The sequence below is a fragment of the Lagopus muta genome, chromosome 1 (assembly GCF_023343835.1).
Source record: "Lagopus muta isolate bLagMut1 chromosome 1, bLagMut1 primary, whole genome shotgun sequence".
NCBI lineage: Eukaryota > Metazoa > Chordata > Aves > Galliformes > Phasianidae > Lagopus > Lagopus muta.
In genome coordinates, this window is record NC_064433.1 from 6,701,592 (window position 1) to 6,719,999 (window position 18,408).

Sequence of the window (18,408 nt, forward strand, 5' to 3'; positions counted from 1 at the left end):
CAGAACAGGAGCCCCAAGAGAAAACCGGGTACCTGTTGGGGTAGTGACTCCTTGCTCAGTGCTGGGATGATGCTCAGCTTGATAATAGATCATGCATTGTTCAGGTTTGTTTAGTTTTCTTCTTATGTGTGTGTGGCAACTAGAAGTAATATCTTTTACTGAGCAGGTATAGTTGGTAAAAACAAAAAAGTTTCAATGCTCTCATAGTTAACTTCAAAGTTAACTGCAAATTTGACTAAAAAAGCATCAGGTTGACCATCTCTGAAAGAGAACATGGTTCCTTTTCAAGGAAGGTGGAGCTGATCCTGTAGAAGGGCATGCTGTGATGAAGAAGAAAAAATATTAAAGTCTTTCTGTCATGAAATAAGATAAGATGGTTTAAAGCCTTTGGATATGGAAAGTTAGAGAAAGGTGGAAGGGAAATTATAGCATTCCCTAAAAACAATCTCTTTATTAGACCTCATGCATCATCTTAGCATGGGAACTAAGATTCATGATTAAAGAGCTTCAGTGTAGATATGATGATGCTCACAATACCCACCTTAGGGTGAGTTTGAGTATCCAAAACTCAGCATGTTGACTGTGTAAAAGATAGGACTTCTACCTGCTAACCCCCACCTCACTTGCCTGCATACTTAAACCACTACAACTCAGCAAGCCAGCACCAGAGGAAGAATGTTAACGTTTCTTTTAGTTTCCTATAAGTAAGACTATACTATAAACACTGTAACACTGAGTATTTTATAAAAGTTTGAAGATTCTCCAAGTGCAAAATGCAGTATAAATGCACAGTCCTCATGTTACAGCATTGCACTATTAACAAAATGATTCTTCAGAGACCTCACGGAGAACAATCCCACAGCCAGCTTTGGCATCTGGATCTGTGTTTTGGGCCACAGCATTCAACATTCCAGCACGTGTTTGAACGTCTCCTGCTGTGCTAAATTAGCCCCAGTACTGCTGTTTAAAAAATCAGAACGTAAAAAGAGCTAATGCTGCTAGAGAGACCTTAGATGTAGAATGGTCCCCACCGATATAGTGCTTGAGAGCTTCACAGGGTGTCCGTCCTCCCATTGTGAGGTTAACAAGTGTGACTCTGATTTGGGAAATATCCAGGCACTAAGGCTGTTTTTCAAAGATTATCAGAATAGCACATTCAACACAGAGTTTGTGGTATTAGAATACAGTTTGTGAACTACTGGGACCAGCAGCTTCTTACTGAAATTACCATGTTTTACACAAAATGATCCATAAGCTTGAAAAAATATATAGGCTGTATTTGAGCTACATGCCTGATGAAAACTTTCATATAGCAAAAATGCATTTGCTAGTCCTTGTGGGGAATGATAAGTAAGGTCTGGGAGGGTATCATCCCCTAGGAACGTGTTCTGCCCATGTTTCCAAAATAAAATTTGGCAAGTGGGAAATGTGATCTGTGCTTATAGAGCTTGTTAACAAGCTCCTTCATAAAGAAGAACGCTTCATTAGCCTGGGAGGAAAAAATGTTCTTTGCAAATTTAAGCAATGTCTCTGCAACTTGGTCTTTTTGATCAGTTACTGAACAGACACTTTGGTTTGCAGTTGATCCCATATGAAGTGTTTGGCTAAATGATTTGGTTTTCTTCTGCAAATCTGTGCTATGACAGCCCCTGCTCCCAGCTATTGCATGTTGAGGGCATGTGTACTGAGGAGGTATTCTTGGGTGGAGCAGAGTGTTTCTGACATTTTGGAGTGACTGTGTAGAAATTTCCTCTCCCACCACAAAACTCTTCTAGAGAACATCTAAGGCTTAGCTGTCCTACATGCTGCCTCAAAATGCTTATAGCAGACTGGACCTAATGGAAATCAAGAATAACGACCTCTTTACAGTGAGAGAACTGATCAGGAGGAGCCTTCTTCAGAGGAAGATCTGAAGGTCTTCCAGTTTTCAAAACCTCTGCTTGTTTGCTTATAGGACAGGGCCCAGGAAGGGGTGTCACATGTCATTTGAGAGCCATGTTTTGTTTGTGGAACCAGTTCTTCTGCCTACTTCAGATGGCACTGATGTGGCAGTGATGGTCAGCAAAGTGCTCCTCTCAGATGAGGGTGGGCAATGGGAACCCTGCGCCTTCCTGATCACAATTCTGCTGGCTCCAGTACTCTTGAATAACTCATTATAGATTAGGTCAGTTGCAACAGGCTGCGACCCTCTTTTTTTGGGGGTGATAAAGTTTTAGTTCCCCATTTTCCTTGCAAAAGTAGTGTCTCTTATCCCTCACATCTTGGGTATATGTTACCAGCAGGAAAGAGGGGAGCAGTTTGGAGGAGGCTGATCCACTAATTACACAAGCCATTGACATGAAAGTATAAATTGCTGCATGTCCTTTGAAGAACAGAGTTACAGTTCAAAATGGTCTGGGCAAAGTGAAAGAAATGTCTTCAACTCATGAGATGCATAAATGGAAACAGCAGGCTGGGGTATGTAAGCAAAGCAGTGCTGCCATTCTGCTGCCTTAGTTGGAAAACAGTGAACAGTTTGGGAACCGCCCTCTAATGAAGACGTGGGCTTGTTGGAGAAAGTCCAGAGAAGTTCACTAGATCAGAGGATTAGAAAATATGAGTTATGAGGAAACAGTGAAGGAATCAGTTTGTTTAGTCTAGAGAAGAGAAGATGGAGAGAAGGCATGATATCAGTCTTCAAATATGTGAAAGGATGCTTCAAAGACAAAGGGAATAAACTAGTTTCCATGTCTTATGAGAGACAGTGGGGCACTGGAATAGGTTGTCTGAGGAGTCTGCATCTTTTGGAGATATTTCAGGATTGGTTAGCTGAATACCTGTCCAAGTAACTTCAACATAGCTGGAGTAGGGAATGGGCTAGATGACTATCATGTCCCCCAGATTCAGATTCTGTTATTGGAGGAGGCTGGGAGGCTCTGAATCTGACATATGTCCCATTTCTTTTGATTTCTTATCATTTTCTGTTACTAATGGACAAAACACTTCTACAACAGGGCTAAAAAAATGATTTCTGAAAATGTCACATACAATACAGGAGGCAGTCTTTGCTTCCTGTCTTCACCTACGTCAGGTAGCATTAATACCCCTAGCACATGACCTAACATTAGTTCATGAATGTGCTTATTTTTCCAAAAGATCTCGTGCCTTGGTGAGTTAAACAAGTAAACAAAATCCTCTTGAAATAGCTATGTTTATCAGAGATTGGGATGTGACTACCTACTCAAGAAACTGCACAGTATCAGTGAAGTTTCTCAGACAAGTGTTGCTCAGCTTAAGCTATTTATGCAGGCAGTGCTAATATAGTATGTATCTGCTTTACTGTAAATCTCCATTAATCATGACAAATGGCTATGTACATTGCAGCGTGGCAGGAAAATCTCCAGTGCAAACAAAAATCAGACAGGTTGGAGTGGCTCTGAAAGCGACTGTATGGTTGAAGCTAAAAGTAGTCTCAGCCTGTTGATGTTAAATCTTTAGATGTAAAGGAAAAAAAAAAGAAAAGGTACAGTGTTTTCATCCAGGGCTGTAATTGTGATAGAAAGCAGTCGCACACCAACAAAAGAAGGTTGTACCTCTTTATAGCTGCCAGACCTTCAAGCCTTATCTGTGATTGCTTTTGTTGCTCCATATTTTCCACCACTGCTGCCAGCAGAGACAGAGGTGGGAAATCTGAGGCCTCATGTGAATGCAATTAGCATCTCTGCAGGAGCACTCACACCAGACTTACCTGCAGAGAAGAAGGTGTATTCAAGGAGAACAAAAGATGCCTTAAAACATGTCTTGTCTGCCTGTTTCAGGATTGCAGGTGATACGGCACTCAACAAAAACATCCACGAGTCTGTCAGCGCCCAGATCCGGAAGAACTTTGCAAAAAGCAAATGGAGAGTAAGTGACCCATCTTCAGGGATGACACTGAGGCATCTTAACTCTTCTAACACAGCAGCTGCACAGCCTTTTCAGCACATTAATGATCCATTATAAAGCTGCTTTTGTGGTCCAACCTTTTGAGCACCATAGTTTGTCCCATCTTAGGTAACATGGCTTCACGGGGCTGGCAATAGAAGGTGCTGCATCCAGGAGTGTGACAGATGGGACCAGGTCTAAAGCACCAGTCGTGATTACCTGTTATAAGGTTATGGAGCCAGCCTTTGGGAGAGGACATGAAGTGACTGGGACATCAGTGAGCTCTGTAAGGAAGGATGTGTCCAGCACAGCCTCCCTTGTGGGCAGCCACATCCAGCTGAGTGCTAGAAAGAGTGAGGATGGGGAGCAGGACTTCTAGCTTAGGAAAAGCTGGGATAATGATGGACTCATCTGGGTTGAGTAACCAAGACAAGGGCAGAAATCGCCCTTCTACCTCCAAATTTTTATTTTTCTTTCCTTTTTTTTTGTTCTTTTTTCTTTCCCCAGCAAGCATTTAACGCCACAGCAGTCGTGAGACACATGCGGCGGTTACACCTCGGCAGCAGCCTGGACAGCACAAGTGCCAGTGTCTCAGGCACACTCAGCCTCGCCACGCCACTGCCTGATGCAACCACCCGGAAAGATTGTGAGTAATGAGAGCAAATCTATCATAGAATCATAGAATCACAGAATGGCCTGGGTTGAAAAGGACCACAATGATCATCCAGTTTCAACCCCCCTGCTATGTGCAGGGCCACCAACCACCAGACCAGGCTGCCCAGAGCCACATCCAGAGCCTTGAATGCTTCCAGGGATGGGGCATCCACAGCCTCCTTGGGCAACCTGTTCCAGTGTGTCACCACCCTCTGTGTGAAAAACTTCCTCCTAATATCTAACCTAAACCTCCCCTGTCACAGTTCAGAACCATTCCCCCTTGTCCTGTCAAATCTATGGGAAATGCATTTTCTTTCTGCCCCCCAGGCTGCAGTCCTTGCTGCCAGTAGGTGTTGAAAATAATAACTGAAAATGGACCGAGGCTCTCATGTTTAGCTGGACAAAATGTAATGATTCTATGGGAACAATTGATGCACTGAAAAGTTGAGCTCTCAGCTCAGTGTGGTTTTTGGGAGAGCAACATTCTTATGCTGAATAAGGACTTTCAGGTGGGAAAAAGACCCAGACACTGCTCAGCAAATAGCTGTGTATTTATCTGAAAGCTGGCAGAGTTTAGCCGATCTGTTTATGTTTAATTTCCAATTTGAGATAAAACCTTTTTTTTTTTTTTTCTTTCCCTTAAAAATTTGCTTGCTTTTCATTTTCCATGAGAGAGACTGATCCTTCCAGTCCAACCCAACTTGAGCCAGGTGAAGCTCCTGCACAAGGAAGTTCAGTTGTACGAGAGGGGCTCAGGCTCTGCATGCTGCCACAAGACCTGTTTGTTCTGGGCAGCAGTGGAGATATTCAGGCTGCAAAAGGAGTCAGATGCTCGGGGTGTGTATTTTTTCTGAATGCCAGGAGAGAAGACATGGCAGGGGAGGCAGCACTTGGAAGGCAGAAATGTTTCTTTTGCAGTGAAGCCTATTTAATCTCTGACTTCAGGGCATTTATTTTATTCCCTTCTGTCCATCTATAGAGATTTTTATTTTTGCCCAGTGCCAAACCCTACGGCTACTGCCAGAAAAATAAAGCATCCCTGTGCTCTTGGCATGCCTCTGGCATCTGCAAAGGACTGACCAATAGCAAAGCACTTTAAACACATGCTGACAATGCAAAAATGTCGTAAACCCTTTCAGTGGAGAAATGCATCTTAATTTTGGTTCCTTCCACAGTAGACTCTGTTATGTGATTTTCTCCGGGGTCAGATTTCTTCCACAGAAAAGATCCCATGCAGGAAGTTACATGAAACATCTGTGACACCATTATAAAATAGAATCCTGCCTAATGCTATTAGTGGTATGTTTAATGAGCTCTCCGGACAGTTTCAAATGCAGCAATTTCACATCACTGAAGATAATTAAATACAGCCCTACCCCGAGAGAAGATTATGTCAGGCTGCATCCTGATTCTTTTGCTGTGTTAGGCCAGAACAAGAAGATACATGAGGATGGGTTACACTACCTGAATCAGTTGGGACTTCTGCAATGCACTGGTCTGATTTCCAGTCTTCTGTGTCTGATTTATTTTCTTTAGATGTGATTGAACTGCCTAGATTAATTACAGAGTTTAGATCTCTGTCAAATGCCTGCACTGCTGGGAAATGGATGCAGCTGAGTGTAGGCTCATCATAGTTATCCCTGAGGCTGAAACATCACCTTCAGGCATAGGAAAGTAGGCAAAAGTCGTAACAAGCATCAAAAAGACCCAAGGGGCCATATCAGACTCTAGAGTGAGATATATTAATATAGTTTTCATCCATCCTTTACCTACCAGGCTGGAAGAATATACTGTATTTCCCATCACATCAAGCCTACATCTTTTCAGAGCTAGGTGCCACTTGGTGCTGCTGGGGTCCCATTCAGCTCTAAGTGATACCGAGCCCCATGGGATGAAAAATCCAAGGAGCTCCCCTGCAGAGTCTTCAAGGATGCTGGGAGGGGGGCACATCCTGAGTGGAAGGCTCTATTGAGGGCAGATGTTATTGCTTGTCATGAACGCTTTCCATTGGAACAGCCAAGGTTGTGCTGGAATAGCAGAATGCAGAATCAGTCGTTCAACGCTCAGCCCACTTTGCATTCTTCAGGGAGGGCTGTGTTTTTTAGAGTTGTGCTGAAGGGTTCACTGGAAGTGGACACAATCCATAAGCTTTTCCGCTTAGCTGAAATATCATTCTTTTCATTAAAAAATATCTGTGAGAAGTCTCTAATTAGTTCAAAAGCAACTGCCGGGTAAAAATTGTGTCCAGACACTTCAACTGTACCAATTTATGTCTCTTGACTGGAAGTCCCGGAGACATACCAGCAAGGCCTGGAGCAGCATAAGGTGTTGTTGGAATGATGTCCAAGGCACACAGATTTACATTTCTTCTAAATTTAAAGGAACTCATCAATGAGGTTGACCCACTATACTTTTTTTATCAGTAGCTTTGCAAGATGCCTGGGGAAATGTTTTTAGCCCAGGTGCGCAGTCTGTTTATTTAGCTAGAAGTCCTTGATCAGAAGTTTAATCATCTTTGAGGAAAATTACTTTGAGCAAACACAATGCTGGAGGGATTCTCTAATCCCACAGCTCTTTGTCTTCAGCCCCAGAAATGTGGATTTGGTCTGGCTGAACACATAGCAAAGCCAGACGTTTATTCATTGTGGCATGTGTGTGCAACTGCTGGTGGCTGTGGGCCAGGAGGGCAGAAGATCCCTGTGGATGTACCCAGCCAAACCCATGGCTGCAGAAAGAGACCATCTCCAGCTGTGGTCCTGTCCACTCTGGAGCATGCAGTGGAAACAACACCTGCTCAAAAAGCAACTTTGCCCACATCCCCTCCAAAATTAACATTTCTAACTGTGTTTCTGGCTTTCCTTTTAGGTATGTCTCCATCCACTCTCTGTAGTTTTGTTTCATCTGCTTCTTCAGGCGTTTCGGCGGTAGGAGGGGACCGGAGACCCAGACCCACCACAGTGACCACAGTGCACACAGGGAGCAAGTGAGAGCCCAGGGGCCAGGAGCAGGCAGGCATAGGGCTGTGGATTCCTCCAAGCCACCCCTCGCCCTGCCCCGCATACTCGACGAAGGACTAGAAGAAAGAAGATTTTTTATGGCCATATTTTATACTGCAATTCTGAAATATTTCATTAATCACAAACTGCAAGGACTCCAGGGGGAACGGATCTAACAGTCTCTGGTGCTGTACATATATATATATACATATATATAAATATATATATATATATGTGTGAGTCTAGCAATGTTCTAACTAATGAACACGCATTCTTATCCCCAGTGATTTACTCTTTTCTCAGTGTAGGTAACAGTATATGTTGTTGGGTTTTTGTTTTCGTTTTGTTTTCCATTACTTACAAACATCTCAACTGGATTATTTAAATAGAATAACTTTTCTGAGCATTATATATATATTTTCTTTTAAGAAGTACTTCCAGTAATGTCTCTCCTCCCAGTTTGTGGGGGATTATGCTGTTTTGGTAGGTAGGAGTTGGCGTTAACTTTGCAGCACATGAGGATTGCAATGGCGTGCCATTCCTTGCTCCTCAGACTGGTCTGCAAGTCTGTCTGGCTTCAGCAGAGCTGCTGCTGCTCAGAGCAAGAAACTGCTGCTTTCCCTTCCCTCCTCCTCCTTGAAAGCCATGGGCAGAGCTCAGTTGCCACCAGCCTGATTCCTCTGATTCCTGCAGAGCTGTGAGCCTGCGGTACCTTTGTTTGAGAGGAGAAGTTGGCACAGAGTGCCTTTGAGGAGCAGACCAGAGCTGAGCAAACAAAACAACAGAGTTTCATACTCCAGCAATTTCCCCCTTGATAATACCTTCCTCTGTGCATTCTGGGCAGAGCAAAAGAAAAGGAAGACGTGGGGCCCAGAGCAGTAGTTGTCCTCTGCCACCAACTCACTGTGCCACCCTTGTAGAGGACATTTAATTCCCAGCCTCCCAGCCCAGCTTTGTAGTGGGAGCACACCCAGCCCGTGCTCTCTGCACCACAACTGCTGAGCACCCACAGCTTCATGGAGCTTTGCTGATGCATGGAGCCTGTTGCTGATGCTCAGCACCTGCCAGGGTCACCAGCCATAAATGAGGATCAGGAACCAGATCAAAAATATTTGGGCTTTAATTTCTACATATCTCAGTTTCTCTCCATTGAAGAGGAGTGATGCTTGGACCCCTCTATAAAGCTCATATACAAAAGTTAACTCAATTTCAATTATTTTTAATTCATGCATTTTCCAGGCCACAAATCCTGATGCATCATCTAAGAACAGCCACCATTAATGTTGTGTAGTCATGCAGTAGAGCACCTTGAAATAGAGAGAAGAGCAAATCTGCCATCGTTTACCCAACTGCTTCACGTGACCCCAAACAGGTCCACCCTCTACCAGAGGCACAAGCCTTGTGCTCATTTGCCATGTTCTCATTTATCCTGAAAAAATATTGTGAAAGCCAGTCACAGACTGAATGTATCAGGCAGTAGTGACCATGCTATGAAAAGCCATAATATACTTATTTGTCACTGAGACTTCAAAATCTTGCTTCAACTTCACTTGGTTGGTTTTGACCAGCAGAGCTGGGATTTCGTTTATCATACTTTGTGTTCTAGATGCTGGAAAAGCAGATGGCAATGAACACCAAATCTGTTTGAAGAGGCAGCTCTTTTGGTGGCACTTGATAGGGCTCCAGATTCCTCTCTGTAAGGTATTCTACATTTTCAGAGGTCTGGGACAGCTATCAATGCCTGCAGGGATTAGCAAAGCTCTTTGGATTGCATATAATCATTCCTGGGCATGCTTGGTCTGCTGTTACTGTAGCAAAAAGACACGGTGTCCATGTTTTAGGAAAGCTGACACATACTGGTAGCAAAACTCCATATAATTTCCCCCCTGAAGAATTCTGACCAAGATTTGGGCAGACCTAATGGCAGAGGGTGTCCTTGCTGCAACTCATGCCGAGCCCATTTTCACCAGGTACTCCTGCTCCTTCTAAATGGTAAAACAGAATTTACACTCTTGCCAAGGCTGCTTTATTTTGCCAGCCTGAGTAAGAAAGCCTTGGTTTAGGAGAGAGGCTCCTATCACACACATTTGAGTTCTTTTGAAACCACACATGATTTCATAAGCTCAGCTGTGCTTCAGTTCTATGTATGTACATGGTCAGTCACAAGATTAGAAGCCAGAGGAGTTCCCTGCATTCTCTCTTGTGCAACCAAAAGCAGGATTTGGTTGAAGAGTATTTTTGTCCTTGTCCAATTGTGGTTGGACAAAGGCAGTTGAGGCCCAGTGCTTCCTCTTCACGTTCTCTTCTGAAACCTGAGGTTTGAGCTTAATGCAGTTGCTGAAGCCATCATGTGAAATACAGCAACCAAATGTATCTTGCAGGAAAGAAAGGAAAAAAAAAAAAGAAAAAAAAAGAAAGAAAAAGAGAAAAGCAAATGGATTTCCACCTGCAAACCAAAGATCAGTGATGAGAGTGAAAGCATATGTGTTGTCCCATACCCTGCAGTTGTGGAGTTGCAATATACCAGCTGGCCCTCCATGCTCAAGCTTTCTTTGTTTTCTACTGCAGGAACATTTCTTCCTTCCAAACATGCAATTGGGTTTTTGTACCTAATGTTCTGAAGTAATTATGTAATTTATCATCATTCTCAGAGGCTTTTTATCAACCACTGGGATCTTAACATGAGCACTTAGAAGCAAAATTGTTTCTGTATGATATAATTTTGGGTGGTGGGAAGCTCTTCTTTTGCTTTAGTAAAACATGGCTGGAGACCTGACCAAGTTTGCCCAATGCATAGTGATACTCAAAACTGAGTCCCAAAGTATCTCTTGATTAAAACTTCTCAGTTTAAACCTGTCTTTAAATCTATTTACCAGGATAACTTAGCAGCACCCAGACAAGAAGTGTTGAGGCTGCAGCCATTTGTCCTTTGGCAGCAGACTGGCACAGGAAACGTTCCAGCATCTATCCAGTAAATAGTGTATGCACATGTGAAAGGGGCTGATAGCCCAAAAGTAAACAATTCAAAACAAATCCAGATCTCATCATGCAGAGCATGTAGAAAAATCCTTTTGGGCTCTTTCCCATTGGGCTGTCCTACTAAACATGGTGTGATTTACTCCTTGCATGAGGACTTCAGCCTGGACTGGCCTGTCTGTTACTCTTTTCTGCTTTACTTGACTGGCACCAATGTGTTTCTCATTTGTAACTTGTTTTCCTGAGCTCCTTCCCCTTCTTTTTCTTTGCTTGCAGCTTTGATTGTTGATTTTTACCTCCAGAGTCACAGAGGCCATCTTTGATGCCAACAGCAGTGCTCTTACTGGGAAAAAAATACCTAAAAATGCAGAAAACCTCCAGCTGGCCCTTAGCCTGCATAAGAAGTGTGAGGACAGGCTGCCCGTGAATTCTGCGAGATGAAGTCGGTGTTGCAGTGGCAGGGGGTTACGCTGCTGATTTTGCATGCGACTTAATTCCCAGTGCATCCTAACTTCCTGCTGGATCACCCCTTTTGCAGCACGGAGTGGACATTGGCCCCACCGCACAGCATGGGGAGAGCAGAGGGACAGGGAAACATAGCAGCGATGCTTTCCTAGACGGTGTTACCCCTCTGGTGATGTCTTTTTTTTGTCCTGGTTGCTTTTGTACAGGTGACATTAGAGTAGTGGGCTCCAAAAAACAAATGGGATTTGACCTACTCCTTGTGTGTCTGTTGTGGTGCTGAAGTAAAACCAAGCAATGATAGGGCAATGAGCCACAGAAGGGAGTATCTGCCCATTTGGTAGACATCCTTATGTAGTTCTACAGTAGGCATTAGAATGGATTTTTCTCTGTGCATGTTCCCTGCATACCTCCATGGCTACTGACGTATTTCTTCTATCAGCAGTTCTTCTTCCTGCTTAGCCCCAAGGAGCTTTGGAGCTTGCCCAAAGCATTTGCCAGCCCTGGGAGCCAGCACAGCCCCCTCCCCATATCCTCTAAAATCAGAGCTCAAGAGATAAAATTGCAGCCATCCCCAAGGCTGTTCCTTGTTAAGCATGACCCTTCTTTTAGCAAAACAAGCTCCCAGAAAAAGCCAGCCAGCATCTAACCATCAGCAAGAAAGGTCGATATTGTCCTTCAGCGTGAATTTAGAGATCAGCTATAGGAAAAGCTCTGCTGAAACCTCACTGAGTAAGGGCTCTATGTCTGAGCAGTGCTCGCTAGGTGAATCCTGCATAAGAACACCAGATCGATTTTGCCAGTGAATTCATGCAGACTGTAGACTGTTGCTTTTTCTCCTTAAAAAGACTTGGAGGATTCATATATCTGCAAAGTATCCATTTCTAGACTAAGCCCCAAGGTATCTTCTGTGGATGTTCCCGTTTTAATGAGATTACTTTTGTTCTTGCTCCTATGCATGTCTATCTGGTTGAACTGGAGCCTGAATGCATCCCTGAAATTATTCATGGGAAGGGAGTTTTGCTTTCGTTATTACACTTATTTGCACTAGAAACTTGATGCTAGGAATTACACTCATTCAAGCAAAGAGCAGAAACACACACAAAAAGATGATTGCATCCAAGGAAAACAGCATCAAAATCAAGCACAGAGGATGAACTGGCAACAGTTGAGGAACCTGTTCGCAAGCACTGTGCAGTTTCCCCTGGTACATTGCTCATCCCCAACTTCTTGCCCAGCAGCAATTTTACACAGCCCCTTTCATTTCCCCCAACACCACTTCCCTGCAACTGGGTCCTGCCTGTCCATCCCTGTGCACGTGCATGTGTGCATGTTACAGCCCCAGGGATCACAGGTCCCACTGGTGGGAAGCCAGGAGCTGGTTCAGGTTTTTTGGTCTGACTTTGTGCTGTTGGGTCAAAGCTGTGTAAACAGTGTTTAAATCCAAGGATAAAGGCTCTTTATCCAGACTGATTTTTGAGACTCCTTCCCCACCTTGAAACAGGCCACTGCACTGCCCAGTTAGCTATTTTTTTCCTCCTCTTCATAAATTATAAGGTCAGAAGGGTGGCTCTTACATTTTTCCATGCCCTAGCATGGAATCGGGGCATGTACACTCACGAGCGCTGTGAAAAAACGCTGCTGAGCTAATGGAAAATGTCCAGTAGATGCATGTTACTGCACTGCATGTATTAAACTACTGTTCATTACTTTTGTATTTCCTGAGCCTTTTCTTCATGCACATTCAATCCAGCCTTATTTTCAAGGGGTTTCTTCTAGGTTTTGTTTTCAAATGACTCAGTGTATCTGTAACTTGAAATCCCTTGTTAAGTCTGAGTAAATGCAAAAGCCAATATTTGTAAACAAGATACTGCAAAACCTGATAATGTATTTTGTCTTTCTGTGGAATGCTCTGCATGTACACAGCATGCACAGGAAGAGTCACCATCCAGAGTAGCTTGAAACTATGCAGCAGTCACATACACACATCTAGAAACAGGGAGTCGGGGAGGGTCCCTCTGAATACGGTGTCAAAAAGTTTGATCTGCATCTGAAATACCTTCCTGGGTTGTCAATGCCCAGGTCTGCCAAGAATATGTCACTGTGTCTCTTCAGGGCTGTGGGTTGGGTTTTTCTGGTTCCTTTTTCATAGTCAAATCGTTGGCTGATTTACTCAATTCTTAGTATTTTTCTCTTCCCATAAGATTTTTTTTCTTGCCTGTTGCAAAATGAACTGCATTATGCGGACCAAGATGCTGTGATTATTTGCCTAAACTAATTAAGGCAGCAAGTTTAGCTAATTATCTCATCATTTCCAAAGCATCACGTATCAAGTCACCTTCCCCAGAATCACCACCTAAATACTTGCACTCAGTCCTTCAACATCTCCATGTTGCAGCACCACCATTTATCCATAGAGAAGTTTGGAGCAGTACTTCTTCTTCCACATGGAAATCATAGCTTTGCCTTTTCTTCCCTCAACCATTGACCCATTTTTATTTGTGCTGGTCTTTCTATGGCAGAGCAGTGTACAGGATGGTCATGTGGTGTTTTCAGCACAACTAGTCCAGTTCTTTTTTGAGAGTTGACAGGTCAATGGTCCCATCTCCTCAACAGTCACTGCTTTCATGTGGAACATGTTCATCTTCTCAAAGCTCAAAACAAAGTCACCTTGAAAGGTTGATAAGTGATCTTCTGATACAGGCATGCCAAATAGCTTCAGAGAAAGCACTGTGTTGGTGATGCAGGGAGAAGGTAGCCCTCCTTGGAAGTTATGTCACGGACAACTCCACAGTGCCTGAAAGAACCAAGAAGGCTTGAGCCTACCTTTGAGGATGATGCCCAGCTTGCATGCGGTACCATCTCCAAGGAGCTGCCTACAGTGTAGAAATCATCATGAGCAGTAGTTGTAAGTCACCCCACCTCAGGACCTCAGGTTGCTATGGCAGCATGTGGTGTGAGGCTCCATGAGGAAGTGGACATGTGCTGTGGTTCCCAGAGGGTGGGAGATCGTAGGAGAAGCTCAGGGCAGCTCTAAGCTAGTCTATCTTTCATCTGTATTCCTCAAGTCCAGCTGCTGTTGTGCATGCTGTCTCTTATCAGGTCAAGCCGTAGCTTCACCCTCAAAGTGAAGAACATGAAAGGTCATGGCTCAGTGGGAGATATGTTGTGACTCACATTTCTTGCCAGCACAAAGTCAGCACCCCGTTACTCATTCACCTCCAGTTCTGAAGCAGCATTTTGGTCAATTTGGGACTTTTTTTAATATAGATATTTTATTTGGGTCAGCAAATAACCAAAAGAAGCCCAGTCTGTCCAGAGCAGTGCCTCCCCAATATCTTCAACTGCAAAACATCTCTTGGCCGATTTTTAATGAAAATGCAAGCATGTTTTCTACAACTGCTTCAATCTTAATCAAGGAATGTCAGTGTGGCTAATATTGCAGGTCTTGTGATTGATACAAGTTCGTAACAGCATCCATGTCCAAAAAGAAGGGAGAATGTGTATTTACTCCATGCATGTATTAAGGCATCGCAAAAGTTTTATCTGCATAATGAGTTTGCAATACTGCAAATTGTTAATGGGGCTACGTCGCAAGTGGTTCTTTGCCTTGACAATCATGTATACATATCAAGATTTCTATCATAATGAGAATTTAAAGGGATGATTAATTGTTTTCCTCCAATAAATCCAGTTTAATCTCCCTGATGTGAAGTGTGATGTTTTTGAGTGCGTGAGTCTCCTGTGTTCAACCTATGTTCACAAAAGGGAGAAAATAATTTCTATGGTGGCTCCACTGTTTTATGTGATGATTTCCAAAGATGGACAGTGAAACTTTTTTCCCACTCCTTAAGAAAATGCATCAGAAGAGTGAATCAGACATCAGTTTTTTCCTGAAATTGCTATTGGATTTGATGCTGTATGGCAACGTAGGGAGACGTGTATCTCTTGGGGATTGAGAGTATCTGTGTGCAAAGGAGAGGCACTTGTTAGAGACAGGTGCACCCTTGAGTAGGTCCTTGTGGTTTATGCAGCCTGTGGTGAGAGTCATTTCCAGGGAAGAAACAAACACCAGAACCCATATGATTACTATTTCAAATCTGTGGTACGTGACTATGGCCACAGAACTGGGATGGGATGCTGGACTGCGCCTGAAAGACGAGACAATCTGCCATTTGGGCTTTGGAAAAATACATTTATGGGAAGGTACATCTTTGGAAAAATATATCCATGTTAAAAAAAAAAATGGTGACAGGGAATGGGATAGAGTCACATTCTCGGGAGGATCAGCAAATCCTGTTGAAAGATTCCATGTTCAAACTAGAAAACCTGAAAGTAGAAACATCTGACTGCTTCCGATCACTGGTATTAACAGGATTGTTTGAAAGCTGGACAAGACTGACCTACCCACAGTGTGACTCACAAGCCTCAGTCATCTCTAATACCATCCCTCCATATTTAGGGCCACACTCCAACCTATGCAAGTCAGCTCTCCTGGTTTCTCTTGAATTCAGCAGATTTATGTTATCTGTAGGCCTATCCCAGATTTCATCATGAAAAGAAAATCTTAGCTTAGGAAAAATTTCTCGTATCTTAGGTTTAAAATCATGGCTTCCGCTATAGCCACAGTGGTCACATCGTGTGCATGAAGCTTTCTCTAGTGCCCAGTGAGACAGGGCAGAAGATCACGACAGGACCATTGAAATGTAAGATGGCCTCTTGATGTCATGTCAGTATTTACTTCACTTTTGTTTATTTTCTTCACTGTTGCTACAGTGAATTCTTGGCTGCTTGCATCAAATGAGATAAAATGTCAGTACAGAGAAGAGAAAGGGGGCATGACAGAGATGGGGCTATAGAAAACATTATGCTTGAGACCTTTCCAAGATCCACAGCTATGTTCATACAAGAGAGAAGGGGTCTGTCCCCATTTTGAAGGCTTTCTGAGTGTTGGTACGCACTGGGTGTCTGGGTTATGACATATACCAATCTTCCTTCGTGCTATACCAAGCCCATTTCTCAACTCCTTTGCTCATCAGCACTGTCCCTCCCTGTAACGTGGGCTCTGATGGGCATCACTAGGCTGTGGGCATGTCTTCATTCACAGTCAAAAGGAGTTTTGCAGGGCACAGGCCCAACTTTGAAGATCATCCAGACCGAGCAGGGATGGATTCCCTGTGGTTCAGGAACCCCCCAGTTGGGTGATGCTGAGGAGACATTCAGCACAGTGTTTTCAGCCACAGCATGTGCATCCGTGCAATGTGGATGGCCCTATTCTTTGTCTAGTTATACCTACATCGAATTTCCTTCTTCTGGACACACTTACCTCTCAGCTTACCTGTGCATGCACAAAACTATGTGTTCAGATACAGGCTCATAAGGATCCCTTTGGAGACTCTATGAGAACAGAATATGGACTTGCACTGTCCAGAACAATCCTAGGGGGCAAGTAAACTGCCACACTGACAGGGACTCATGCTGTTCCCATCACATTATACTTCCTCTCAGCTCTGGACATCCTTTGAGGAGAGGGCTGATACCCTTTGCTGTGGGTATGTGTCCTGCCCAGCATATTTATGTCCTTAATATGGTGGAGCCTCTAAACAAAGATAAAATGCTGTGATAATAACCATTTTTGATAACTACAGGAATGGGAAGAAGGACCATCTGCCTCAGCACTGCAAAACTGAGTATTTCCAGATTGTTTGGCACTTGGGCTTTCTGGATTACACTGAAACAAATTCCTGACGTCCAAACTCTATTTATTTAGCCTGATTCCACATTTCTTCTTTTTTTCCTCTTTTTTTTTTTTTTTTTTTTTTTTGGTAACTGCAAGATTCTGATACAGTTACAGTCAATTAATGATCCATTTACCTTCTTCATGCAGTGTTTTGTTCAAGGAAATTGATAATAATAATAGAGTTGAGAGGTAAATTGTTCTTCCCATCTAACTCATGAGCATTATGCTTTCTTTGGCGCTGCACAGGCTCTAGTATGTTTTTCATTTTCATTCTGTAGGGCAGAAGCAAGTGCTTTGTTCACATCCTTGCCTCAGCTTTCAGTCTAGCAGTGATCAGAAATGCTTCATAATCTCAAACAAATGCTTCCTTATGCTGATGGCCAGCTGGTTAGGTATCCTCAATTCAGAAGAGACACATACCATGTTTATACTTGAGCTATGTCAGGTTTGCATTTGCTCAAAATAACACCTGGAATGTAACTTTCTTTCCTGTTTACTGATGCAGTGCAGCTTGAAACAGCACCAAAGTAAATCAAATCCTTGATCAACTGCAGGGAAAAACTGTGCCACTAAAGCTGTATTTAGTGACTTGCAATGGAAGTTGCTGGATAAGCTTCTGTCTCAATAAATAGGACAATTCAGGTATGTGATGGACACACTCTGGAGATATGACATATGTTGTACCACGTTTATAATGTATGTCATATCATGTTATACCATTGGGATTGTTTAGTGTAAAGAGGGCTCCAAGGAGACCTTATTGCAGTTTTCCAATACATAAAGAAGCATTACAAGAAAGATGGGGAGGCTGTCACAGGGCCCTAGGAACAGGACAAGGGGTAATGGATTTAAATTGAGAGTAGATGTAGATTAGATATAAGAAAGAAACTTTTTACTGACAGAGTGGTGAGGCACTGGAACTGGTTACCCAGAGAAGTGCTGGATGCCCCACCCTTCCATCCCTGGAAGTGTTCAAGGCCAGAACTTTGATCAACCTGAACCAGGTGATCATCAGCAGAGGCTCTTCATCAGCCTGAGCAGCTCTTTAGCAACTCGGTATCTCCTCAGCACTACTGGAAAAACTGTGAAGTCACTCACAGCCAAGGATCCCAGTGGTGTTTCCTTCACTGACTGTCTAAATTCTTCAGACATTTAACTTCGCTGTTACAAAATCTGTCAACGTCAGAATTCACTGCTGGGTCAACTGTGAACACTGTGGAAGTTGAGGAATTTCCAACTTCCTCCCTAAGTACTTGTAGTACTTATAGGATCATTTCTAATATGCTTTTCAGGGATTTAGAAACATCACAAATAACAGAATTCCAGAGAGACTGGAAAGGACCTCTGGATGCCTTCTGGTGCAACCTTTGCTCAAGCAGGAACACCCAGAACACGTTAGCCAGAATTATGTCCAGGAAGCTTTCAGAGATTTCCAAGGAGAACACTCTACAAGAAAGACCTTCCAGAAAGAGTCAACAGCTGCAATAAAGAAGGATTTATCAGCATGACACCTAGGGACGGAGCAATCACAGAATCACAGAATCACCCGGGTTGGAAGGGACCCCAAGGATCATGTAGTTCCAACCCCCCTGCCTAGCAGGGCCACCAAACATCCACATTCAGATCAGGTTGCCCAGGACCCCGTCCAACCTGGCCTTAAACACGTCCAAGGACGGG

The 18,408-nt window shown here is 43.4% G+C and overlaps 1 protein-coding gene across 2 annotated transcripts in view; it reads left to right on the forward strand.

Moving 5' to 3' along the window:
- The window catches only part of CAMK1D (calcium/calmodulin dependent protein kinase ID), a 250,640-nt gene that overhangs the window by 203,235 nt on the left and 28,997 nt on the right, over positions 1–18,408 (forward strand). Inside the window, exons 9-11 of one of the 2 annotated variants that reach the window (XM_048963135.1) lie at positions 3,798–3,885; positions 4,411–4,549; positions 7,423–13,260. In XM_048963135.1, coding sequence (XP_048819092.1) covers positions 3,798–3,885; positions 4,411–4,549; positions 7,423–7,544 — 349 coding nt within the window. In that variant the 3' untranslated portion in view covers positions 7,545–13,260. Of the gene's footprint in view, positions 1–3,797; positions 3,886–4,410; positions 4,550–7,422; positions 13,261–18,408 lie in introns of those variants that run through there. The other variant, XM_048963146.1, reaches the window with a different exon arrangement.